This window comes from Prionailurus viverrinus, chromosome A1 (assembly GCF_022837055.1).
Source record: "Prionailurus viverrinus isolate Anna chromosome A1, UM_Priviv_1.0, whole genome shotgun sequence".
Taxonomy (NCBI): Eukaryota; Metazoa; Chordata; class Mammalia; order Carnivora; family Felidae; genus Prionailurus; species Prionailurus viverrinus.
The window spans coordinates 170,184,717-170,212,315 of record NC_062561.1 but is presented as its reverse complement, the minus strand read 5'-3'; the positions used below and the strand labels follow the sequence as shown (position 1 = coordinate 170,212,315).

The following is a 27,599-nucleotide window of genomic DNA, read 5'->3' as shown; positions in this document are numbered from 1 at the left end:
AAGGGTAAAAATGTCCCATCTTACTCTCTCTTTTGAAGGCTGGCAAGTGCCTGAAGACCACAGCACTTAATTAATGAGTCTGTGCTTTGATTTGCCACAGTATATGCCATCAAAAGAAGCTTCCATTTACTTATCATATTTGACAGAAGGGAAGACAATGCTGACTTTTAAAAAGTTGCTTTGTATATTGCAGTGTATTTTTGAGGGCAAGTTTATTACGCTTTTGTTTTAGTCTGGATGTAGTAACTATTAAATGTGTATGAAACTTGCAAGGAAATTGAAATGATAGACACAAGTCATTTTCTTCTCTTCAGTATTATCCTTTATACTCTTTAAAGTACGGGTTCTGTGCCATGATCTTCATAGGCAGTGAACAGCCAGAGAGGGCAGGAGGAATTTTCTCTCCTATAAGCTCTTCCAATGGATATAATCAAATGATCACTAAGGTGCTATTTATCTGGACACAGGCCTGGGCACTTATTAAAAGCTCCCAAGCCGCACTGACCCCTGAGAGTGACCATCTCTTACACACATATTTATCCTGAGCGGCAACTATTTACACAACATGGGGTAGCTTCCCTGGATGTAGCTAACATTCAGCCAGACAGAATCTTGCTTTTAATTCTGTGTCACATATTATGCACAGGAAGCATCTCCAGAACTGTGCTCGCATACCTGTCAGCTAAGATAAGGATTTCCAGGTAGCATTATAAGGGTAAATGAAGGGGGAAGGGGAACAGGAGGGCTGTCCCTCAACTTACTGTTACTCCTGCTTATTGGTTGTGTGTGTGTATGTGTGTATAGCACATGTTCATGTGTGTACACACACAAATATGTTTATGGACTAGAATCATGAAATTCTTTCAGCCCTGGAAACTGACATAAGCGAAGGGAGTGCAATTCCAGGATGCCTCCTCTGAGGTGAAGGTACATAACCAAAAGTAGGCTGTGATTACTGTGGACTTGTGCTTCGGAGTTTCTCGTTTCTCGAAACAGTTTTTTGTTGCCATTAAGAAATCTCCAACTATGAACTTCTGAAAAACATTCCTTAGAACTTTTCTTGTGAATTTAGATCATAAAATGTGTGTGTGTGTGTGTGTGTGTGTGTGTGTTTGTAAAGGCATAACTCTGATCACAAGGCAGATTTTCTATTTTCCTCTTGTCTTAGATTGCTAGTCTAGCTGCTCCTTCCTCCAGACCTCCCTCCCATTCAAGCTTCCTTCATGCATGACTCTCAAAAACAGCCTATAAAACCTGCTGCTTCAGGCCTAAGACTGTGTTCTCTGGGGACATCTTGTGCATCACTGTCCAAAGCTAGGACAAAGGAGCTGGGAAATGACTACCTTACTAATAATACAGGAGTGTGATGCTGCTCACACTGTACTTATTTCTGGCCAAGAAAGAAAAGAAAAAAAACCCTAAGAGGTCCAACTAATTCCCAATATAAAATGATGTTTACAAATAGAATCTTGCCTTGGCAGAGCAAAGAGCCACCTTTGGTTGGAATGTATCCTGCGAACATGGCATCACCAATGCTGCTTTTAGCACCGATTGAGTAGGGTCAGTGGCATAGGACAGTGGCCCATGAACTGTGCCTGAAGTAGAGAACCTTTGAGAAACATCAGTGGTCCTGGTGTGAAAAAGCTCTGACCTTCCCTCACACTGAGAGTCTGTGCTTATCTATTTACAACGGCCTGAAATGGCAGGATTGCTGTGGTGAGCACATAAAGCCCTTGGTAAGAGTGTCTGTCTCTTGAATACATTTGCCTTTGCCCTCCCCCCCACCCTTTTTTTGTAAGTGGCGCATATTTAAAAAACAGTTAATAACAAAAACCACCTTAGAAAATTGTTGCAGGTAATGTGGTATAAACTCAACGTTAACAAGAAGAACAATGTCACTCTGCTGGAGGACCAGGTCCTGAGGCCTGTTGGCACTGGTCCGTCACTGTGTGATTTTCCTCTTGATGACAGCCAGCTCTTTCTGAAGGTCACTGAACTTGGGACGGTTTTCAGGTTTATAATCCCAACACTTCATCATAATTTTAAAAATGTCCTCTGGGCAATGCTGAGGGGCTGACATTCGGTATCCTGAAGACCCAAGAGGAACAGAACAGAGAATTTAGAATGGAGAGAAGATACAAATGTTCACACAGGGCATTATGCAGCTTGGAAACTTGAATACTTTATATTGTAAGTGAAACAGAAACAAAAACCCATTTCAGGGCAAACTTTTTTTTTTTTTTCTACAAGGGATGCAGAATTCAGTATTACAGAGCCATCAAATTATCTTCTAGCTTGAATAGGTTATTTTTCATGTGTTCATTTGTCACAAAGTCTGAGGTAAGATAAATCACATACAAACATGTATTTTAGTTGCTCTAAGTATTTGCTTTTGCTTTTAGAATTTGCTTTTAGATGCTGTGGGCAGAGTTTTAAAAAACCATCTACACAGTCCAGGTTTTTGAAGATGAAGAGAGAATGAGGATTTCATAAACACTAATTTAAAAGTGAAAGAAAAATGAAGAGGAGTTCTATTCCTGCGCAGCCCGAGAAGAATCTTTAATTCAAAGCTGTCTGGCAGTGTGCTCAGCACCACGTATGTGCCTGTGTGTGTTAGCTCAGGGAGTTAGATGGCTGTGAGAGGAAAGAAGGGAGCTGGAAAGGCCTCCTGTGCTCAGCCTCCTGGAGAGGGGCCTAATGCTAGGACATTACCAGTTTGTCAAAAGCATTCTCGCTGTTGAGACCTGTAGACTATGCAAGTCCATGCTAGCATGTCACCATCACCGGCTTATTCCTGTTTCTGATTTGAGAACCCGTATGATTTTTTCAGAAATGTTACGAAATTTTTAGGGCCACCTGGGTGGCCTAGTAGGTTAAGCGTTTGACTTTGGCTCAGATCATGATCTCACAGTTGGTGAGTTTGAGCTCCACACTGGGCTCTGTGCTGATAGCTCAGAACCTGGAGCCTGCTTCGGATTCTGTGTCTCCCTCTCCCTCTGCCCCTCCCCTGCTTGTGCGGTCTCTCTCAAAAATAAACGTTAAAAAAAAAAAAAGAAATGTTACAACACTTTCAAAAACTTCTCTCTAAAGTCTAACTACACTTCAATTTACAATACTATTGATGGTGTTTATTTGGAACGGAAGAAAAAATAGGAGGTTGAGGAACACTATTTTCCTTGAAGACAGTGAATGGCACCCCTCGCAGACGTCATGCCAGGCAGGGGGAATGGAAGAGAAGCCTACAGGTGTATTGTAGACTGTTGGAATCTTTAAACGTTTTTTGTTGTTGGTTTTTTGTTATACAAGAGCCACACCATCCATGGTGCACAAAAGCGGATTTAATACCACCTCTGCTGTCTGTTTTCACCAAGTAGTATGTACCTTCCCCCCGCTAGGAAAGCCACACACACAGCAATATCAGCACTGCCCTGGGGGCTGGATGTGAACGCTGGCTACTACCCGGGTCATTGGTTTACCTCTTTCCACTTGTTCCCGTGCTTGCTGATTTGTCATTCCAGGGTATGGGCAGACCCCTAGGCTGAAGGTCTCCCAGAGGAGGATGCCAAAGCTCCACACGTCACTCTCAGAACTGTATCTCCCTGGGGGGGCGCACAAAACCATAACCAGGTAAGTGTGTAAGCAGGTGAACATTTCCAGTGATGAATCTTTGTCAGTCACATGTTCGCATATTTAAACTTACCAAAGGAATGCAGTAACTAATGATCTTATTTCTTCACTAGTTTTACTTTCCAGGACTAGTAGTAACATTACCAACTAAATGAATAGCCTTCAGGCTGCTAGTTTAACAAAACCAGCTTTCAAATCACTTAACCCCAACCAAGAACAAATATTTAGCCAGTACGGAGGTTAACTGTCCCTGTGGTATCTAAATGAGAAGGATGGTTTATATATACATACATATATACACCTAGGAGATTAAGTCAGATTTCTGCAATTTTATCTTGTGCCTGCATTATTTTCTTTCCCTTAAAATTATAAACAGACTTAGGGGCGCCTGGGTGGCTCAGTCGGTTAGGCGTCCGACTTCAGCTCAGGTCACGATCTCGCGGTCCGTGAGTTCAAGCCCCGCGTCGGGCTCTGGGCTGATGGCTCAGAGCCTGGAGCCTGTTTCCGATTCTGTGTCTCCCTCTCTCTCTGCCCCTCCCCCGTTCATGCTCTGTCTCTCTCTGTCCCAAGAATAAATAAACGTTAAAAAAAAATTATAAACAGACTTAAAGCAATAATGAAAGTTTTTTAACTTCAATTTTTTACTTGTCACTATTTACAGATATTCCTACATCCTTAAAAGTCTCATTTTCTCCACTGTTTCATTTATGGAAAATACATTTTTTTCCTGTGTATTTTGAATAGGGTAGAATTAACATAGCTGGCTGATAAAAACAACTTCTTTAAATTACATGGTGCCTTGTTTTGTCAAAATATCTTGGTGCACCTGTTTTACTGAGCTACATGAGCTAAGCTCTTCGGGTTTTTGTTTTTTGTTTTTTTTTTGTTTTTTTTCTTTTTTGGTAGTCTTCTAGAGAAGCATGGAGATAAAAGCACATGATACATTCTGGAGATAGATGTGAAATCAAGGAGGGAAACAGGAAAATCCTTTCCATTCCCCAAGAGGCTAAGAATTTAAAGATTTTCACAACATATTTGTATTTTAATTTTACATAGAGTGCATGTACTTCCACAGTGAAACCCCATTTGCAGTGGTGTAGAAGGATCCTTCAATGATTTCATCTCTATCCCCTTTGGGAGCTACTTGCCTCAACTCTGCCTCTCCAGGTTTATAAATGCCCCTCTGCTAAAAATGTCTGGTTACTTTAAGGCCTTTTCTCTTTCTTGAATGAAGTGAAACGAGAATGAGAGTATGCCTGTGCTTTGATAACTGCTGTTACGTCAGAGTTTAGTGTGTACTTGCTGATGATCCCCTCCAGCTGTGTGAATTAGCTTCCTTCTTACTAGAGCATAATTACTATGCTGTTTGGTAGAAAGATTAGTTTTCTTGTCTGCATATCAACTCTTTTCATGTTTGCCATCCAGTAATTTAATACTTTTCATGAAAGTCATTCAATGACTACAAGTTAAAATTAATTCTTGAAGAAAGTAAAAGGTATACAGAGCCAAATTATTTCTTTTTGTAAGACAGTATCTGGGCAGAGATCAAGAAAGGCATGTTGTACGTAAAACAAGATCAGGCTCCAGAAGTGAAAGTTAATAACCTAATTCTGTAACCTTGACCTTGAACCTGGTTTTGCTGGATAATTTAAATTTATTTTAAAATACATTTTTAATTTATCTGCTTATTTTAATGAGGCATAACTGATACACATTATATTACTTTCAGGTGTACAACATAACAATTCAATATTTATATATATTGCAAAATGATCAATACAGTAAATCTAATTGACAGCCATTCCCATACTTGGTTACAAAATTGTTTTTTCTTGTGAGGGGAACTTTAAAGATTTACTGCCTTAGCAACTGTCAAATGTGCAATACAGTATTATTAACTATAGTCACCATGTTGTGCTTTATATACCAATGATTTATTTATCTCACAACTAGAAATTTGGACCTTTTGACCCTCTTCACCCATTTTACCCATTCCCTACTTCTGGCAACCACCAATCTGTTCTGTTTCTATAACCTTGGTTGTCTTTAAAAATTTCACATGAAAGTGAGATCATACGGTATTTTGTCTTTGTCTGACTTGTTTCACTGAGCCTAAGGAGCTCAAGGTCCATCCATGTTGTTGCAAATGGCAAAATGGTATTTTTTATGGCTGAATAATATCCCATTGTCTATGTATACCACAGTTTTCTTTACGCATTTATCTGTCAGTGGACACTTTGTTTACATATTGTAGCTATTGTAAATAATGCTGCAATGAACGTGGGGGTGTACATATCTCTTTGAGTTAGTGTTTTATTTTTCTTCAAATGAATACCAGAAGTGGAAATGCTATGATATGGTAGTCCTATTTTTATTTTTTTTCAGGAATCATCATATAGTTTTTCATAGTGGCTACTCTATATTTCCACCAACAGTGTACAAAGGTTGCCTTTCTTCACATCCTAGCAAACGTGTTATTTGTTGTCTTTTTGATTATAGTCATTGTAACAGGTGTGAGGTGATCTCATTGTGTTATTTTATACAATGGTATTACAATGCTATTGACTATATTCCCTATGCTGTACCTTTCATCTCTGTGACTTACTCATTCCATAACTGGGACCCTGTACCTCCTACTGCTTTTCATCCATTTTGCCCATCCCCCAAACATCTCCCTCTCTGGAAACTAACAGTTTGTTCTCTGTGTTTATGGGTGTTTTCCTGCTTCCTTCCTTCCTTTCTTTCTTTCTTTCTTTCTTTCTTTCTTTCTTTTTCTTTCTAGATTAAACAAATAAGTAAAATCATATGGTATTTGTCTTTCTCTGACTTATTTTACTTATCATAAAATACTCTAGATCCATCTATGTTGTCACAAGTGGCAAGCATATATATATATATATATATGCACACACACATATACATCCATCTCTTCCACATCTTCTTTATCCATTCATCTATCAAATGCTTCTTTTAACATTTAAAAAAATATTTATTTTTGAGAGCAAGAGAGACAGAGTGTGACAGGGGACAAGCAGAAAGACACAGAGAGAGGGAGACACAGAATCTGAAGCAGGCTCCAGGCTCCAAGCCGTCAGCACAGAGCTGACGTGGGGATCAAACCCATGGACTGTGAGATCATGACCTGATCTTAAGTCGGACGCTCAACCAATGAGCCACCCAGGCACCCTCACTTAGGTTGCTGTATACATTGGCCATTGTAAATAATGCTGCAATAAACACATATATTTTCTAATGCATATATCTTTTCTAATGAGCATTTTGCTTTTTCTTGCGATAAACAGTAGTGGGATTAATGGATCATATATTTTTTAAAATTATTTGAGGAACATTTAAACTGTCTACTACAGTGGCTGTACTAATTTATATTCATTCCTACCAACAGTGCAAAGGGTTCCTTTTTCTCTACCTTCTTGCCAATACTTGTTATTTCTTTCTGATTCTAGCCATTCTTACAGGTATAAGGTGATATATCATTGTGGTTTTGATTTACATTTCCTTTATTAGTGATATTGAACATCTTTTCATGTGTCTGTTGGCCATTTGTAGGTCTTCTTTGGAGAAAATGTTCAGGTCCTCTGCCTATCATTTAATCAGATTGTGTGTGTGTGTGTGTGTGTGTGTGTGTGTGTGTGTGTATTGAGTTGCATAAGTTCTATATGTACTTTGGGTATTAATCCCTTATCAGATATCTCATTTGCTAATATCTTCTCCCATTCAGTGGGCTGCTTTTTTATTTTGTTGATGGTTTGCTTTGCTCTAAGGAAGCTTTTTATTTTGGTGTAGTTCCAATAGGTCCCTTTTGCTTTTGTTTCCTTTGCCTGAGGAGATATATATATATGTTGCTAAGGCTGATATAAAAAATATTACAGCCTATGTTTTCTTCTAAGCGTTTTATGGTTTCATATCTCACATTTAGGTCTTTATTTTGAGTTTATTTTTCTGTATGGTGTAAAAAAAGTGGTCTAGTTCATTCTTTTGGCTGCAGCTAGCTAGTCTTCCTGGCACCACTGATTAAGAAGATGGTCTTTTCCTCATTGTCTCCTTTGTTATAGATTAATTGACCACATAAACATGGGTTTATTTCTGGATTCTTTTCTGTTCCATTGATCTGTGTGTCTATTTTTGTGCCAGTACTATAATATTTTGATTACTACAGCTTTGTAGTACATCTTGGAATCTGGGTTTGAGATACTTCTAGTGGGGCGCCTGGGTGGCGCAGTCGGTTAAGCGTCCGACTTCAGCCAGGTCACGATCTCACGGTCCGTGAGTTCGGGCCCCGCGTCGGGCTCTGGGCTGATGGCTCAGAGCCTGGAGCCTGTTTCCGATTCTGTGTCTCCCTCTCTCTCTGCCCCTCCCCCGTTCATGCTCTGTCTCTCTCTGTCCCAAAAATAAATAAACGTTGAGATACTTCTAGCTTTGTGCTTGTTTCTCAATATTGCTTTGGCTGTTCATAATCTTTTGAGGTTCCAAACAAATTTTAGGATTATTGGTTCTACTTCTGTGAAAAATACTATTGTTATTTTGATAGGGATTGCACTGAATCTTTATATTGCTTTGGGTAGTATGGACATTTAACAATATTATTTCTTCTAATCCATGAGCATGGTATGTCTTTCCATTTACTTTTGTTATCTTCAATTTCTTCCATCAATGTTTTATAGTTTCAGAATATAGATCTTTCATTTCCTTGATTAACTTTCGTTCTAGGTATTTTATTATTTTAATGCAATTTTAAGTGGAATTGTTTTCTTAATTTCTCTTTATGTTACTTTGTTGTTAGTGTATAAAAATGCAACAGATTTCTGTATGTCAATTTGTATCCTGCAACTTTATTAAATTTATTTATTCTGATAGTTTTTTGGTGGAGTCTTTTGGGTTTTCTATGTATAGTATCATGTCATATGTAAATAGTGACAGTGACAGTTTTACTTCTTTGTTACCAACTTGGATGCCCTTTCTTTTTTCTTGTCTGATGACTATGGCTAGGATTCCCAGTACTGTGTTGAATAAAAGTGGTGACAATGGACATCCTTGTCTTGTTATGTATTTTAGAGGAAAAGCTCTCAGTTTTTTATCATTGAGTATGATGTTAGCTGTGTTTTCATATGTGGCCTTTATTATGTTATGGTCCTTCTACACCCACATTGTTAAAAGGTTTTTGTTTGTTTGTTTGTTTTGTTTTTTAATCATCATCATGAATGGAGCTGAGTTTGGTAAAAGGCATTCTTTGCATCTACTGAGATGATCATGAGTCTTATCATTTGTTACTGTGGCATATCACATTGATTGATTTGTGAATATTGAACCATCCCTGCACCCCTCGAGTAAATCCTACTTGACTGTAGTGAATGATCCTTTTAATGTAATGCTGACTATGGTTTGCTAATGTTTTGTTGAGGGTTTCTGAATCTTTATCAAGCCAGTAGTTTTCTATTTTTGTAGTGTCTTGGTCTGGTTTTGGTATGAAGGTAATGCTGGCCTTATAGAATTTCTTTTCGGTTTCTTGGAGTAGTTTGAGAAATACAGATATTGATTTTTACTTAAATGTTTGGTAGAATTCACCTGTGAATCCATCTAGTTCTGGACTTTTGTTTGTTGGGAGTTTTTTGATTACCAATTCAATTTGGAACTAGCAATTGGTCTGTTCAGATTTTCTGTTTGTTCCTGATTCAGTTTTAGAAGATGATCTGCTTTTAGGAATTTATCCATTTCTTCTAGGTTGTCCAATTTGTTGGTGTATAATTTTTTGTAGTAATCTCTTATAATCCTTTGTATTTCTGTCATCTTGGTTGTTCCTTCTCTTTCATTTCTGATTTTATTTATTTGGGGACTTTTTTTTCTTGATGAGTCTGGCTAAAGATTTGGCAATTTTGTTGATCTTTTCATGGAAGCAGATCTTGGTTTCATTGATTTTTTGTTTCTATTGCTTTTTAAAGTCTCTATTTCATTTATTTCTACTCTGATCTTTATTGTTTCCTTCCTTCTACTAACTCTGGGCTTTGCATATTCTTCTTTTTCGAGTTACTTTAGGTGTAAAGGCAGATTGTTTGAGATTTGTTTTTTGTTTCTTAAGGAAGACCTATGTCACTATAAATTTCTCACTTATAACTAACTGCTTTCACTGTGTCTCAAGGATTTTGAAGCATTGTTTTCATTTTCATTGTCTACATGTATTTTTTTAAATGTTTATTTTTTGAAAGAGAGAGAATGAGAACAGGGGAGGGGCAGAGAGAGACAGACACACACAGAGGATCCGAAGCAGGCTCTGCACTGAGAGCGGAGAGCCCAATGTGGGGCTCAAACTCACAAACCATGAGGTCATGACCTTAACTGAGCCACCCAGGCATCCCCTTATTGTCTCCATGTGTTTTTTTTTACTTCCTCATTGATTTTTTCATTGAATCATTGCTTGTTTAGTAGCATGTTGTTCAGGCTCCATGTGTTTGCGCTTTTCCAGGTTTTTTCCTGTAATTGATTTCTAGTTTCATACTGTTGTGATCACAAAAGATACATGATATGGTATCAGTCTTGTTAAATTTATTGAGACTTGTTTTGTGGCCTAATGTGACCTTTTCTGGAGAATGTTCCAGGTGTACTTGAAAAGAATGTGTATTCTATTCTTTTTGGATGGAATGTTTTGTATACATCTGTTAAGTACTTTGGCCTACTGTGTTATTCAAATACATTGTTTCCTTATTGATTTTACACCTAGATGATCTATCCATTGATGTAAATAGGGTGTCAAAGTCTCCTACTGTTATTGTATTACTGTCAATTTCTCCCTTTATGTCTGTAATATTTGCTTTATGTATTTAGGTGCCTCAATGTTGGGTGTGCAGATATTTACAACTGTTATATCCTCTTGTTGGCTTGATCTACTTACTATTATATATTGTCCTTCTTTGTCTCTTGTTATAGTCTTTGTTTTAAAGTCTATTTTGTCTTACATAAGTATTGTCCTTTCCTATCACAATTTTCTTCTAATTATGGCCTTTTCTCTTCCACTTAAAGAAGTCCCTTTAACATTTTTTTGTAAGACCAGTTTAGTGATGATGAACTCCTCTAAATTTTGTCTGAAAAATTCTGTTTATCCTTGAATTCTGAATGATAACTTTGCCATGTAGAGTATTCTTGATGGTAGGTTTTTCCTTTCAGCACTTTAAATATTATCATGCGATTCTCTTCAGGCCTGCAAAATTTCTGTTGAAAAATAAGCCAATAGCTTTATATATTACATGTTGTTTTTCTTTTACTGCTTTAAAAATTCTTTATATTTAATCTTTGAAATTTTAATTATATGTGTCATGGTGTGGATCTCCTTGGGTTTATCTTGTTTGGAGGTCTCTTGCTTCCTGAACCTGGATGTCTGTTTCCTTCCCCAAGTTAGGTAAGTTTTCAGCTGTTATTTCTTGAAATAGATTTTCTGCCCCTTTCTCTTCTCCTTCTGGAACCCCTATAATGTGAGTGTTTGTTCACTTGATGTTAAAATCAGGGTTACAATCCCTTAACCTATCCTCATTTTAAAAATTCTTTTTACTTTTTGCTTTTCAGCTTGGATGCTTTCCATATTGATGATCTGTTCTTCTTCATCTTCTAAACTACTGTTGATTCCCTTTAGTGTATTTTTCTTTTTTTTTTAAAAAAATTTTTTTTGACGTTTATTTATTTTTGGGACAGAGAGAGACAGAGCATGAACGGGGGAGGGTCAGAGAGAGAGGGAGACACAGAATCGGAAGCAGGCTCCAGGCTCTGAGCCATCAGCCCAGAGCCTGACGCGGGGCTCGAACTCATGAACCGCGAGATCGTGACCTGAGCCGAAGTCGGACGCTTAACCGACTGAGCCACCCAGGTGCCCCTTTTAGTGTATTTTTCATTTTGGTTATTGTATTCTTTGACTCTGATTGGTTCTGTTTTACATTTTCTATCTCTTACTGAAGTTCTCACAAAGCTCATTCACTCTTCTCTAGTCTATTCACTCTTCTCTAGCACCATTTGAACTCTTTCTCAAGTAGATTGGTTGTCTCCATTTCATTTAGTTCTTATTCTTTTCCTTTTTTTAAATGTTGATTAATTATTTTTTTTTAAGAGAAAGTGCAAGTAGGGGAGGGGACGAGAGGAGGGGAATAGAAGATCTGAAGTGGGCTCTGAGCTGACAGCAGAGAGCCCAATGTGGGGCTCAAACTCATGAACTGTGAGATCACGACTTGAGCCAAAGTCAGACGCTCAAATAACTGAGCCACCCAGGTTCCCCATTTAGTTCTTTTTCTGAGGTTTTGTTTTGTTCTTTCATTTGGGGCATCTTCCTCTGTCTCCTCATTTTGCTTATCTTCCTGTGTTTATTTATATGAATGAGGCAAAATAGCTATGTCTCCTAAATTTGAGAAAATGGTCTTGTGTACGGTCATTCCCTGTGTAGACTGTGTGTGCCTGGTGACTCTGGCTGGCTGGAGCATTGGCTGATGTGAGCTGGGGGTCCCCAGACTCTCTGCACAGAGGGTGCTCTGGACAGCTGGAGTGGAAATGGGCTAGGGGTAGTCCTGGGCTCTGCACACAGAGATCACCCTGGCAGAAGAGCTGAGGCTAGAGTGGGTACAAGGCTGGGGTGCTCAGTGCAGGCAGAGGGTACCCTGGTAGGGTGGCTAAAACTGAGGGAGGCATGGGCCTGGATGTCTTGGGTTGCTCTTTGCAGGGGGCATCATAGTGGGGTGGCTAAACCAGGGCAAGGTGTGGTCTGGGGGTCCCAGGGCACTCTGTACCAGAAGTGCCCTAGTAAGTCATCTGGAGCCAAAGTGGTGTGGGCCTGGTATGCTTCAGGATGCATTGCACCTGGGTCACCTTGGTGAAGACAGCTAGAGATAGAATGAGCACTAATCAGGGGTTCCCTGATGCTGTACTGGGGCTACCTTGTTAGGAGGGTGTGGGCTGGTATAGGCTAGGGGTTCAGGGTTCAGTGAGGTAGGCTGTCTATCAAGGAGCAGGGGAATGCCAACTATGGCACTTGCCAGCCCCTCTGATCTGGACAGAGCTCCAGCAGCTCCTGTGCCCTTTGGTGGAGTAATAGAGCTGAATCTTTTATATTGTAGTTGCTCTTTTAAACCACAGCCTTTATTTTTCATTATCCTAGGGTATCTGGGGCATGTATGTCATTGCGGTTTTGAGTTGTATTTTCCTGATGATGAGTGATGTTGAGCATCTTTTCACATACTCATTGGCTATACTATATGTCTTCTTTGGAAAACCGTCTATTCAGATCTATTTCTTAATTGAATTATTTTTTTGATACTGAGTTTTATGAATTCTTTTATATATTTTGGATATCATTAACCTCTCACCAGATAAATGATGTGCAAATATTTTCTCCATTTAGTAGGTTGCCTTTTCCTTTTGTTGATGCTTTCCTTTGCTGTGAAGAAACAGTTAGTCTGATGTAGTCCCATTACTTTATTTTGCTTTTTCTGTATTTGCATTTGGTGTGAAATATAAAAACTTAGTTCCAAGACCAAGTCAAGGAAATTACTGCCTATATGTCCTTCTAGGAATTCTGTGGTTTTGCATCTTATGTTCAGGTCTTGAATTCATTTTAAGTTAGTTTTTGTGTATGGTATAAGACAGTGGTCCCATTTCATTCTTTTGCATGTGACTGTGCAGTTTCCCCAGCACCATTTTTTGAAAAGACTGTCCCTTTCCTATTGTATACTTTTGGCTTCTCTGTTTTAAACTGATTAACCATATATGCATGGGTTTATTTCTGGGCCCTCTGCTTCATTGGTTTATGTATCAATTTTTAGTACAGTTTGACATCAGGGAGTGCACTATCTCCAAAACTTTGTTCTTTCTCAAGATTGTCTTGGCTATTCATGGTCTTGTGTAGTTCCAGACAAGTTTTAGAATTGTGGGTTCTATTTCTGTCAAAAATGCATTAAATTTGTAGATTGTTTTGGGTAGTAGAGACATTTAACAACATTAATTCTCATAATCCAGGAGCATGGAGTATCTGCATTTATTTGCATAGTCTTGAATTTTTGTCATTAATATATTACGGCATTTGTATACAAGTTTTTCACTTCCTATGTTAAATTTATTCATATTTTAGTCCTTTTGATGCAACTGTAAATGAGATTGTTTTCTTAATTTCTCTAATAGTTCATTTTTATGTATAGAAATGCAAGATATTTTTGTATATTGTATCCTGCAACTTTACTGAATTCATTAATTAGTTCTTATAGTTATTGGTAGAGTGTTTAGGGTTTCTGTATATAATAATGTCATCTGCAAATAGTGATAATTTTACTTCTTTTCCACTTGGGATGCTTTTAATTTTTTTTTTTTACATTTATTTTGAGAGAAAAAGAGAGAGCGTAAGCAGGGGAGGAGAAGAGAACTAGAGAGAGAGATTCCCAAGCAGGCTCTGCACCATCAGCACAGGGCCCAACATGGGGCTCAAACTTAAAAACCATGAGACCATGATCTGAGCCAAAACCAAGAGTTAGATGCTTAACCGAATGAGCCACCCAGGCTCCCCTTATTTTATTCTTATCTAATTGCTCTAGCTATGACTTACACTATTATGTTGAAAAAAAGTGGTAAGAGTGGGAATCCTTGTCTTGCTTCTGATATTAGAAAAGCTTTTACCTTTTCTTTGTTGAATATGATGTTAGCTGTAGGTTTGTGTCATATAGGGCCTATATTATGTTCAGATATGTTCTTTCTATACCCAAAATTTGTTGAGATTTTATCATAAATGGATGTTGAATTTTGTCAAATGCTTTTTCTGCATCTATTGAGATAATTTTTACCCTTCATTTTGTTAATAGGGCATATCCCATTGATTGACTTGTGGATGTTAAAACATTCTTGCATCCCTGGAATAAATCCCACTTGAATATGGTATATAACCTCTTAGTGTATTCTTGAATTTGGTTTGCCAAACTTTTGTTGAGGAATTTTTCAGCTATGTTCAAATGGGATATTGGCCTGTAATGTTCTTTTATTGTGGTGTCTTTGTCTGGTTTTGATATCAGAATAATGCCTTGTAAAATGACTTTGGAAGCGTTTATTCCTCTTCTATTTTTTGGAAGTTTTATTATTTTATTTTATTATTACTTTTTTATTTTAAGTAGGCTTCACACCCATTGTGGAGCTTGAACTCATGACCCTGAGATTAAGAGTTGCATACTTTACTGACTGAGCCATCCAGGCACCCCTGGAGGAGTTTTAAAGAATTAATACCAATCCTTCTAAATGTTTGGTAGAATCCATCAGTGAAATCATGTGGCCCTGGACTTTTGTTTGTTGGTTTTTCTTTACTAGTAAGAAAACTGAATCAGTTATTGGTTTGTTCACATTTTCCATTTCTTCATAATTCAGTCTTGGTGTATTGTATATTTTTAGCAATTTATCTATTTCTTTTTCCATGTGTTTTTGGCATATTGTTGTTCATAGTAGTCTTTTATGATCCTTGGCACTTCTGTGATATCAGCTGTAACTTCTCTTTCATTTCTGGTTTTGAGTCCTCTTTTTTCTTGGTCAGTAGAGCTGAAGTTTCTCAATTTTGTTTATTTTTTTTCAGAGAACAAGCTCTTAGTTTTACTGTTCTTTTTTATTTTCTTTTTTGTCTCTATTTCATTTATTTCTGCTCTGATCTTTGCTATTTCCTTCCTGCTACTAACCTTGGGTTTTGTTTATTCTTCTTTTTCTAGTTACTTGATGTATAATGTTAAGAGATTTTTCTTTTTCTTTTTCCCCAAGAACTTCCCTCTTAGAATTGCTTTTACAGCATCTCATAAGTTTTGGTATGCTGTATTTCTGTTTTGATTTGTCTCAAGGTGTTTTTTGATTGCTCTTTTTGAGTTCTTCTCTAACCCATTGGTTTTTCAGTAGCATCTTGTTTAATGTCCCAGAAATTGTGAAATTTCATACCACCATGGTCAGAAAAGATGCTCGATGTGATTTCTATCTTTGAAAATTTATTAAGACTTGTTTTGTAGCCTACTATATGATCTGTCCTGAAAAATGTTCCATGTGCACTTGAGAAGGATGTGTATTCTGTTGCTTTTGGATGAAATGTTCTATATATGTCTATGTAGTCCATCTGGTCCAGTGTGTCATTTAAAGCCCATATTTCCTTATTGATTTTTCAGTCTGGATGATCTCTCCATTGATGTAAGTGGTGTATTGAAGTCATCTATATTATTCCTATCTATTTCTCCCTTTATTGTGTTAATATTTGCCTTATGTGTTTAGGTGAGCCTATATTGGCTATATAAATATTTACAAATGTTATATACTCTTGTTGCATTGGCCGCTTTATCATTATGTGATACCCTTCTTTGTCCTTGATTACAGTCTTAAAAGTCTATTTGGTGTGATATAAACATAACTACCTTAGCTTTCTTTTGATTTCCATTTGCATGAAATATCTTTTCCTGTCCGTTCGCTTTGAGTCTGTGTATGTCCTTATATCTGCAGTGAGTTTCTTGTAGGCAGCATACAGATAAGCCTTGTTTCTGTTTTTCTTTGTAGGCATTCAGTCCTTTGGTTGGAGAATTTAGTCTATTTACACTCAAGGTAATTGTTGATACATATGTACTTTTTGTCAGTGTGTTAATTGCTTTCTGACTATTTGTAATTCTTCTGTTCCTTTATTTTTCTGTTGTTTTCCTTTGTGGTTTGATGACTTTCTTTAGTGGTATGCTTGAATTTCTTTTCTAAAAAAAAAGATTTTTGCTTTGTGGTTACCATGAGGGTTATATAAAACAACCTATATTTATAACAGTCTATTTTAAGTTGCTACCAAGGTAGAATGGATTTTAAAGCTCCAAAAAATACTCTCCCCTACAACATTTTGTTTTTGATGTCACAGTTGACATCTTTTTATTTTGTGGTTATTGTTATTTTTGCTACTTTTGTCTTTTAACAAAGCTGGCTTTGTAAATGATGAATCTATTACCTTTACTATATATTTACCTTTATCAGTGAGATTTGTACTTTTATGTGTTTTCTTGTTACTAATAAGCACCCTCTCTTTTCAGTTTAGAGAAGTTATTTTAACTTGGTTAAGAGGCTGGTTTAGTGGTGATGAACTCCTTAGCTTTTGCCTGTCTGGAGAACTCTTTGTGTCTCCTTCAATTCTGAATGGTAACTTTGCCAGGTACAGCATTCTTGGTTGGCAAGGTTTTAGTTTCAGCACTCCGAATATATTGTACTACTCTCTTCTGGCCTGCAAAGTTTCTGCTAGAAAATTTGCTGATAATCTTACAGGGGCTACCTTGTATGTAACAATTTGCTTTTCTCTTGCTGATTTTAAGATTCTTTCCTTCTCTTTAACCTTTGACATTTAAATTATAGTGTGTCTTGTCATGGGTCTCTTTGGGTTTACTCTATTTGGAATTCAGTGTGCGTCCTAGATCTTGGATATCTGTTTTCTTCTCTAAATTAGGGAAGTGTTTTTTTTAATGTTATTTTTGAGAGACAGATGGAGCATGGGCAGGGGAAGGACAGAGAGAGAGGGAGACACAGAATCCTAAGCAGGCTCCAGGTTCTGAGCTGTCACCACAGAGCCTGATGTGGGGCTAGAACCCACAAACCATGAGATCATGTATGACCTGAGCCAAAGTCAGTTGTTTAACCAACTGCACCACCAGGCATCCCTAAATTAGGGAAGTTTTTAATCAATGTTTCTTCAAATAAGTTTTCTATCCCTTACACTCCCTCTTCTTCCTCTGGGGATTCTATAATGCAAACGCTAGTCTGCTTGATGGTGTCCTATAAGTATCTTGAGTTATCTTCACTTTCTAAAATTGTTTTTGCTGCTCTTATTGGGTGAGTTCCACTGCTCTATCTTCAAGTTAACTGATCTTTTCATCTAGTCTGCCGGAAACCCCCTCCAGTGTTTTTTTTGTTTTTTTTTTTTAGCTCAATGATTGCATTTTTTAGCTTTGTGACTTCTGTTTGGTACTTTGTTATATTTTTTCTCTCTTCATTGAAGTTTCTCACTATGTTCATCTGTTTTCTCCTGAGTTTGGTAAGCATCTTTGTGATCATTACTTTGAAGTCTTTATCAGGCAAATCATTTATCTCTGTTTGGCTAAATTTTTTTTTCCTAAGGTTTTCTTTTGTTCTTTCATTTGGAACATATTTCAACGTTTCTTCATTTTGCTTGACTCTCTGTGTTGGGTTTTATGCACTCGATGAAACAGCCACCTCTCCCAGTCTTGAGGAAGTGGCCTCATGTGATACATGAATGCCATCAGTCAACCTTGCCCTAGCTCTTTGTTGTCTTCAAATCTTTGTGATCTATTTTGTTTTTAATAGCTCACAGTAGTTGAGGGTGTTCCTAGACCTATCAGGGTCCAAAAGAATCTCAGCACCAACACTGAGTTTGAGTTGCAGCCAGAGCTGAAGCTACTGGCTAAGGTCCCACAGTCCAATGGGACTACACATGTAAGTCCCACTGGCCACCAGATCCAGGTGATCTGGAGTTATCTCCTGGGCAGCAGTTGCAAAAATTGGGGCTCCAGATCAATGCATATGCTCCCTTCTGGGAGATACCAGTGCGGTGGAGCGAGGCAGAGGGAGAGTGCAAAGATGGTCCACAGCCTATGTTACTTGAGCCTCTAGATTGTGCCAAACCTGAAGGCTGTCTCTCAGTCTGAAGCTCCTGCCTTCTTACATAGTCAGCTGTTGGTGCGCTCCCTTCAGGAATGATGGCTTGCCAAGAACTTTCTCTCTCAATACAGTCCTTTGGGACTCAGGAATGCAAGTCCCCCTTGGTCACCAGAGCCAGATCAAGGGGCATTCTCTGGATGGCAGTCCCCAAAACTGGGGCACCAGGTGTGTGTAAGAGCTTTCTTCTGAGAGATATTGGTGCTCTGGAACACAACAGTGGCAGAGTGTGAGGATTGTGCTTACCCTATAAGGTCTCTGGAAAGAATTATAGTCAGGTCTTGGATGTATATTCAGTTAGAAGCCTGCCCCTCTGGCTGTAGCTCTCACACAGAAACAAAGAGCTCTTGGGCCTGTTGCCTCTTACTGTGCTCTACAGGTACTAGCTGTTTAAGAACTTTTTCTCCATTGGTTACGGTCCTGTGGGATCTGTGAAACTAAGTCCTGCTGACCACCAGAATCCAGGTGATATAAATATGTTCTTAGGCATCATCTGCTAAAACCTGAGCACCAGACAAGGGTATAAGATCCTTTCTGGGAGATTCTGGCAAGCAAGGTAGAGGGAGAGTGAAGAGATGGTATGCGCTGGACTTTGTTTCTGGACAGAACCTCCACAGGCCTGTAATCAGGTGACATACATGAAGCCTGTTCTCAGGCCAAAGCTTGTGGGAAAAGCAAGTAAAGACTGTGGGCATGTTGCTGTCAGGGCACCAGGGTGGTAGTCTGCCAAGAATGGTCTCCAATTGTTACAGTCACATGGGACATAGGAATGCAAGCCCCCTGACCTCCAGACCCTGATGATCCTGGGGTGTTTCCTGTGCAACAGCTACATAAACCAGGGTACTGGACATGTGTAAAAGCTCCCCTCTGAGAGATACTGGTGCCCTGAGGGTGCGGCAGAGGGAGAATGTGAAGATGGCGCTTGTCGGCCTCCATTCCTAGAAAGTATCCCCAGCCGACCCCTAGATGTGTGTTAAATAAGATAACCCCTCAGGCTGATGCTTTAAGGCTAGCAAATGAGCTTCTTTCACATGACCTGTCCATTGGCTGCTTCTGCTCTGGGCCCTAAGCAGGTGATTCCAAGCATGGGGCCCTTTTAAGAATTGTTTATACTTTCCCTGTAGCCTCTTTGGTTTTCAAAGGTAGATGTTTTGCAAGCTCATCTCAGGTGCAGGTCTTAAATGCTGGCGAGTCTGATGTGTGGGGGCTTAAATAATTCACTCCTCAGGGAGAAGCTTTAAGTTTTTAGTTCCCTCCCGTTTATGGTTCTCTGTGCTGGGGATGAGGTTTATGGTGAGATTGTGTCTCAGCCTGTCTTACCTGCTGTGATCCATTTTTTCCCCCTTGTTTGTCCAATATATGGCAGTTGCGTAGTTTCTAGGTTTTTTTTGTTTGTTGTTTTTTTTTTCTTTTTTTTTTTCTTTTTTTTGAGAAAATTGGTCCATATGTAGCTGTAGACTTGGTTTATCTGTGAGAGGCGGTATGACTGGGGATCTTCCTGCATTGTCATCTTGAACCAGAACCTCGTTGGATAATTTTAATGGGCTAAGAATAACTTGCAATTGTACAGGATTTTGCTACTTTTCCATCTCATTTGAACCTCACAAATACCCTTACTATCTTCTCATCTTGAAAATTAGAAATCATAGGTGCAGAGAGGTAGATGACTTTCTAAGGTCGTGCAACTAATGACGTAACTAGTAGGAGTCTGGCCCTGGTGGTTGATCCAGGACTCTTTTCACTGTAAACCTTGCCTCCCTCTCATTTCAGAGTACTTATTTATGTCATGCTAATTTAATTAGAGGATGCAGCAGCCCTACATTCTTCAGTGACAAATGAAAAAGTGTCTTTTGCAATTTTCTTTTTTTTGATTATTTCTTAGTTGAAGAGGCATACACTATTTGCCCTTTACAAAGTACTTTTGGTAACAGCTATATTGAGGATGGTAGCAACATGTGCTGAAAAGGCTACTGAATATGCTACCACTCTGTGTTTAATAAGGGCGGGGGGATATATATATGCAATTATGTGTTGTGTGGCTAGAGATGGGTGGGAGAGGGGCATCCGTGTCACTGTAAGCCCCTTACTATTGCTCGATTTAGAAAAAACAAGGATATTTGTCATTTTTTAAAAAAATTAAATGACAGCAACACTAATGACAAAATAATGGTGAAAGTACGTTTAACTCTATGGCTGTAAAGCAAAATTTCTGAGAGTTTCCTTAGACTGAAAGATTTTACCATCAACCTTGCTCCCACATGTCATGAAAGACTTGTGCAGTATTTCAGCTACTCTGAGGCAAGAGTGAAGAAAAATAATCAGTGGGAAATAAGACCCTTGGAAAGGAGGCAAGTTTTTACTACCAATCATAAACCAGTATTTGCATAAAACACGAAAGAAACATAAGAAGTTTTTCAATAGATTCTTATTTTTCCCTCTTGTTAAACTCTGAAGGACTCCCTTACTGGGTTGGGTAGTAAGTATTCCAGACTTCTTTCTCGTCTACTGTTAAAAATCTCTCCTCCATTGTCATGTAAATTGTTCTGCATTGTATTAAGTTGATATTAAAGACTGCCAAAAAAATCTCCCTCATTGCCAACCAAAGATCTTCACACCTCTTTTATTATTTCCAATGCTGTAGGTCAGGTTCTAAGAGCTATTTGAAAATAGAATTTTGATTTGTAAATACTTCAGTCACCTTGAAATTCAACTAAAATACATTTTGATTGAAAGGCAGAATTTTACTTGGCCTAATTGCTTAACAGGAAGAGGACTTTCAAAGGCAGTGAAGAAGATCTGGCCAACAGGGTTAAAACAAATTTTAGAGAGCTAAATTTCAGGGTCTCCCAAGTCCAGTTCCAGCCCCTTTGTAGGGATGCTGTAAGAATCGATGAGAAGGGGTTAACCATGTTTTGTCCTTTAAAGAAAACCTCTGCATAAGTGACAAGTTAAAATCTTTTATCCCGTGATTGTTATTCATAGGAATATAATCTTAGAGTAATATCACTGTCGAAAATAGCAGGGCTGCCATTTTCTCTATATTCTGTGGAATGGTGGAATTAATCTGTGATCATATAAAAATTTATCTTGCTAGCACTTGGGAAGACAAATTAGAGTGAGGATTAGCATCCTAGTGTTAAGTTTTGAAGTTAAGTTTCTAGTTCATTATTCGGAACTAGAACAACTTAGTCAAGTGCTCATAATGACAACCACATACAACATATACTGCGTAGTATCATGAGTATCCAAAACACAAAACAGATCCTAGTGTCTGAAGCAGCCCCATCTAACATCCAAACCAATCCTAGAGTTACCGTATGACTCTTAGTGTATATCCAGAACAACTAATAGCAGGTACTCAAATCCTCATACACAAATGTTCATAGCAGCACTATTCACAGTAGCCAAAGGTGAAAAGTGCTCAAATATGAATCAACATATGAATGGAAAACAAATTATCAATATATACAATGGAATATTCAGCCATAAAAATGAAAGAAGTTAATTACACATGCTACAACATCGATGAACCTCAAAAACATGAAAGTAAAAGAAGCCACACACAAAAGGTCACGTATAGTATGATTCCCTTTACACGAAATATGCAGTATAGGTAAATCCATAGCAATAAAAAAGTAGACATGTGGTAGCCAGTGGCTGCAGGGAAAGGAGGAATGGGGAGTAAATAGGCAAAGGGTATTACTTTAGAGTGATGAAAATGTTGGAATTAGAAGGAAGTAGTGGTTGTGTAACATTCTAAACGGTACTAAATACCACTAAATTATTCACTTTAAAATGGTTAATTTTATATAATATAAAATTTTAGCTCACTTAAAAGCTTTGTTTTTAACTTAGGCATTAAATTAAGGCATTTACAAATGCCTCATTTTTCATGATGAAGTAAATTTTCATTTTAAATCAATAAAGAGTCATTTTATGATATTTCAATTCAAAACATACCCATTCACCAGCCCATGGCTCACATGCTGCTTCCCTTAATGAAAATGTAATTTATAATTTCACTTAAAGCACAATCTTTCTCCTTTTAATTCTGAACTGTTACCATCTTGTTACAGCCCAGTTTATCCCAACCACAGATAACACAACCTGTATTTATTTCCATTATAATGACATACAAAAAAATCCCCGCTGTTTTAAAATGTAACTCCTCTCTCTGCCTCCAACATTTATACAAGTTCCAGAGACTAAAATGCAAAGAAACCAAGGCAGTTTTCAGAGTGAGAAACTATAGACTTAACAAATTTTAAAACCTATTATTAGATGAGGTTATTGGACCAATTACAAGACATCTGAAAGCAGTGGTCCAGAGCCACAACAACACTTTAACAGTTAAATTATACAGTGAACGTAAAAATCATTTTTTCTTGGATTAAAAAACCCTCAGATATATAGTCATATTTAAAAGTGCTTATAAGTACATCCATCTTTTAAATCTAGCAATCTGAGGGGCGCCTGGGTGGCTCAGTCGGTTAAGCATCTGACTTTGGCTCAGGTCATGATCTCATATCTCATGAGTTCAAGCCCCTCATCGGGCTCCGTGCTCACAGCTGGGAGCCTGGAGCCTGCTTCGGATTCTGTGTTTCCCCCTCTCTCTGCCCCTCCCCTGCTTGTGCTCTCTGTCTCTCAAAAAATGAATAAATGTTAAAAAAAAGTTTAAATCTAGCAATCTTACATATAGAAATTTGATCAATACAGTCAATGAATTAGGTTTCTGCCCATGTGTAAGTACAAAATATGAACACTTAAATAATGTTGTGTTGATTTTCAAATCATTCTAACTTGGGCTCTGCCTTACTCCTCCAACTTTGCTTGTGAATGTTTTGTGCTGATGGAATACACTTTTGCCACCAAAAAGAAAAACAGTCTATTCTTACCATAATTAAGAGCTTCTGGTGCTGTCCATTTAATGGGAATCTGCTTTAAGCCAGAAGATGAATACACTCCACCATCCTCTTGACGAGACATTCCAAAGTCACTGATTTTCAGAACGTTATTTTCACCTACCAGGCAGTTTCTTGCAGCAAGATCCCTAGGTTACAATAAGACATGGAAAATACCTATTAAAACAAATTGAAAGCTGCTTTCACATTTATGACTTCCACACTTTGCATTTTTTACATTTGCAATGTATTTATAATGAGGTTAAGAATGCTTGTGATTTACCAGTCCTTCTCATCTTTTCTGTCATAGGAAAAAATCACCAGTGAGAATATTTGCATAGGGAACAGGCCCCATGCTAATTTGCTAGGCACTGCATATATTTCCATTAAATAGAAAAACACGGATTCTAGGGTTAAGAGAAAAATCACAGGAGAGGCTAAGCAAACTTGGCATTATTTCTCATTGGACTGTTTTACATAACTTTCTGTGATGATGAAATATTCTCTATCTGTGCTGTGCTGCCCGATAGGTAGTCATTAGCCATGTGTGACTATTGAACGCTTGGAATGAAACTTGAGTGATCGAGAAACTGAATTTTTAAATTTACTTTCAGTGAATTAAATTTAAATAGCTGTATGTCATTAGATAGCCTTTGGTTGTTGTAGCCTTAGAGCTTCCCAAAATGTAGAGAATGGCTGAGGTGCCAAGACAGGCTGGGGACTCTTTCTCTTCTGACTGCATTGGGGACAGCCAAAACTCTGCATGATCTGGCTCTGTCTCTTCCACCGCATCTTGTTCCATTCTACATAATTTCTAAATTCTACCCATACTGGGCTTCTTTTTGTCCTTAAATGCAGGACAAGTCCCTGAAACATGACAAGCTTATTTCCACCACAGGGCCTTGCAGATAGCTGTTCCCTTCGTGTGGAATGTTTTCCTTCTAGGTTGTAGCATAGCTGACTCCTCTTCATTCATTCTTAGCTCAACTGCCCTCTTCTCATAGAAGTCTGTCTTGACCACCCTTAACTGCTAAAGAAGACAGCATTGAGCATAACAGATGAAGTCTCTAATTCTAGTGAGAAGCCCTTCAATAATCAAATCCCTATATGTACCTAAATGTTTATACATTTTTATATATGTATATATGTAGAGAAAGTATATGTATGTCCAAATATATACATATACACACAAAGAAAATCAGATATGTCAAATGGTGTTGAGTATTAAGAAAAAAAGTTTTATAAAGGGAGAGATTTACTAGAGTGAATCCTATTTTAATTTTTTAAATTAGTTTTCTTTATTTTTGAGAGGCAGAGAGAGACAGTGCGCATGTGGGAGAGGGGCAGAGAGAGAGGGAGACACAGAATCGGAAGCAGGCTCCAGGCTGTGAGCTGTCAGCACAGAGCCCAATGCGGGGCCTGAACTCATGAATCGCGATATCATGACCTGAGCTGAAGTCGGATGCTCAACCGAATGAGCCACCCAGGCGCCCCAGTGGGAATCCTATTTTAGACAGGCTGTTAGGAAGGTCTCTGATAATGTGATAGTTGATCAAAGACGTGAAAGAAGTTAAGAAGGAAGCCATGGGGATATCTTGAAAAGCATTCAAGATGCGATAGATACAAAGACCTTGAAATTGGTGCATGCTTGGTATATTCAAGGAACATTAAGGAAGTCAGTATAGCTGGTGTGGAATGAGTTACAGGGAGACACTAGTAAATTTAATCAGGGGGTTAGCCAGGACCAGATGATGTTTAGCTTTTTCATAGTTCCTTGGATTTTATTCACAATAAGCTAGGAGGTAACCAGAGAGTTCTGTACATAGGAATGATGTGATCTGACTTACATTTTGAAGGACTATATCCTATTGTGGGGAGAATGGACTGGCAGAACCAGAGAGGAGACTATTTCAGAAGTCTGGGAGAAGCAACAATAGCCTACACTAAGATGGAGTCAGTCAGATTTGAGATATATTTGAAAAGTACAATCAATAGGATTTGCTGATAGATTGGGTGTAGAATAGGAGAAAAAAAGAATCATGATGACTTCAAGATATTTTGGCCTGAGCACCTGGAAAGATGGAACTGACATGTACTGAAATGGGGAAGGTTAGTGGGAAGGCTGAGGACTAGATTCACAAAGTTTGGTGGAGCCAGCCAGTTGCCTCCTGCTGTCCATTTCCTCCTCTTTTTTAGTAAAAGAATCCCAATTTTAGCTGAATCTATTGTCATCCATCTAAAAACTCCTGTATTTTCCAACTTCTCCTGCAATGAGATGTGGCCATTATCTAAGTTCTGGACAATGAGATGCAAGCAGAAGAGATGTCCAAAATATCTAAGAAATGTCTTTAAAAGGAGGAATTCTCATTATATTTCTCCCTCCTGCTAATACAAAAAGGAAGCATACTGACTTTGGGAAAGCATCAGGAGATAAGGGGTCTGGGTCCCTACTGGAATTAGAGAATGCTTTCACCTAGAGACTGAGTGTAGAGAGGAAATAGAGGTGTTCAGGGACTAAGCCCTAGAGCACGCCATCATTTGGTTTGTTGTTTTGTAGGCTTCCCCTCATTTCTCTTGTAGCTTTCTCCTGATGTGGCCTCCAGTCACACAGTATTACAAGGTAGGCAATATCAGTGTCTGAAAAGTAATAGAAAGCACATATTTGTGCCCTGAGGAACTAGGAAAAGAGGTCCTTGGAAGTGTAGGGAAAATCATAGAGGTCAAACAACCGAGAGAAGAGGATTACCTGGTTCCATGTTTGAATCCACACAAGTCTCAGGCTGAGCCCTAAGCAGCACATTTGATGGGCAGACCTGAGCCCATTTAGAGAACTAAACTCATTTAAACCACTGCCCATGTCTCAAAGTCATTAGTAAATGTCTCACACAGGGCAAACCAAAACACAGGCTTTGAGGCAGTAATTGTGATTTGAATCATTAAGAGACAGAATTTGCAATCTGACCCTGAGGTGACTGCCTGCCAAAACAAAAAAAATCAACAATCTCCTGCAGAATTATAACAGGGATTTTGAGCCCACACAATGTAACATTCACAGTATCTAGGGCACAATTCAAAATTGCTAAACATACAGAAAAGAAGAAAAATGTGATCAATTCTAAAGAGAAAAGCAATCAACAAATGCCAACATGATAGTAACCAGATATAAAGCAGCTATTGTAACTATACTCCATAAAACAAATGAAAACACATTTGAAATTAATAGAAAAGCAGACAATCTCAGTAGACAATAAAAACTGTAAAAACTATAGAAATATAGAAACTTAAAAATAAATATCTGAAATGAAAAATCCCTACATAGGATCAAAAGGATACTGGTGATAACAGAGAAAGAGTCAGTAAACTTGGAGATAAACCAGTACAAAATACCCCAGCTGAAGGACACAAAGAGAGGAAAATAGAAAAAAATGAAAAGAGAATCAGGGACCTATATAATATCAAAAGACTGAAATACATGTTATTGGAGTCCCAGTAGTACAGGAACAAAGAGACGAGGCAGAAAATCAGTTTAAAGAAATGGTGACTAAAGAATTCCCCTATTTAGTTAAAAGAATTAAATTTTGCATATTCAAGAATCTCTGTGAGCTCCAAACAGGATAAAAATCAAAGGAAAAAAAAAACATATACACATACCCTAATCAAGCTGCTAAAATCCAAGGAAAAGAAACCCTCTTAAAAGCTGATAGAGAATATGACACATTTGCTACAGAAAATGATTCAAATAATCACATATTTCTAAAAAAAATTATGGGGGCAAAAGGCAGTGAAATAACATCTTTCATTTCTTAAGATGGCAATTCTTCTCAATTGATCTATAAATTTAATGTACACCCAATCAAAATTCTAGCAGATGTCTTTGTCAACCCAGAATTCCATAGCTAGCAAAAATACCCTACAGAAATGAAGGCAGAATAAAGACATTGTCATATGAAAGAAAGCAGAGAGAACTCATTAACAGCAGATCTACTCTACCAGAAACACTACAAGCAGTGTTTCAGGCTACAGGGAAATGCAAGAAATCTGAAATATCAGGATGGAAGGAAACACAACAGGAATGGTAAATTTGTGGGCAAATATAGATTTTTTCCCTTTTAAATTCTTTAAAATGTGACTGAATATTGGAAATGAATATTATAGCATTATCTGACCAGGTTTTCAATGTATGTAAATGTTACACATAGGACAACTACCAGATAAAGGTTGGATGTTAGCAAAAGGACCCATACGGTTGCAAATTTTCTACATTTTACATGAAGTGATACAATATTAGCTCTAAGTAGTCTGTGGAAGGTTAGATGTATGCGTTGTAATCTATAGAGTAACTCCTAAAAAAGGTGTAAAGAGATAAAGCTAAAACATCAAGAGATC

At 38.0% G+C, this 27,599-nt stretch overlaps 1 protein-coding gene across 2 annotated transcripts in view; it reads right to left on the bottom strand.

The window, feature by feature from the left end:
• Positions 1 to 1,803: 1,803 nt before the first annotated feature.
• The window catches only part of FER (FER tyrosine kinase), a 435,391-nt gene continuing 409,595 nt past the window's right edge, over positions 1,804 to 27,599 (bottom strand). For both annotated transcript variants that reach the window (XM_047879101.1, XM_047879093.1), the window contains exons 18-20: positions 23,208 to 23,362; positions 3,477 to 3,599; positions 1,804 to 2,088 (exon numbers count right to left, since the gene is read on the bottom strand). In XM_047879101.1, the coding sequence (XP_047735057.1) occupies positions 1,943 to 2,088; positions 3,477 to 3,599; positions 23,208 to 23,362 (424 nt within the window). In that variant the 3' untranslated portion in view covers positions 1,804 to 1,942. The remainder of the gene's footprint in view (positions 2,089 to 3,476; positions 3,600 to 23,207; positions 23,363 to 27,599) is intronic.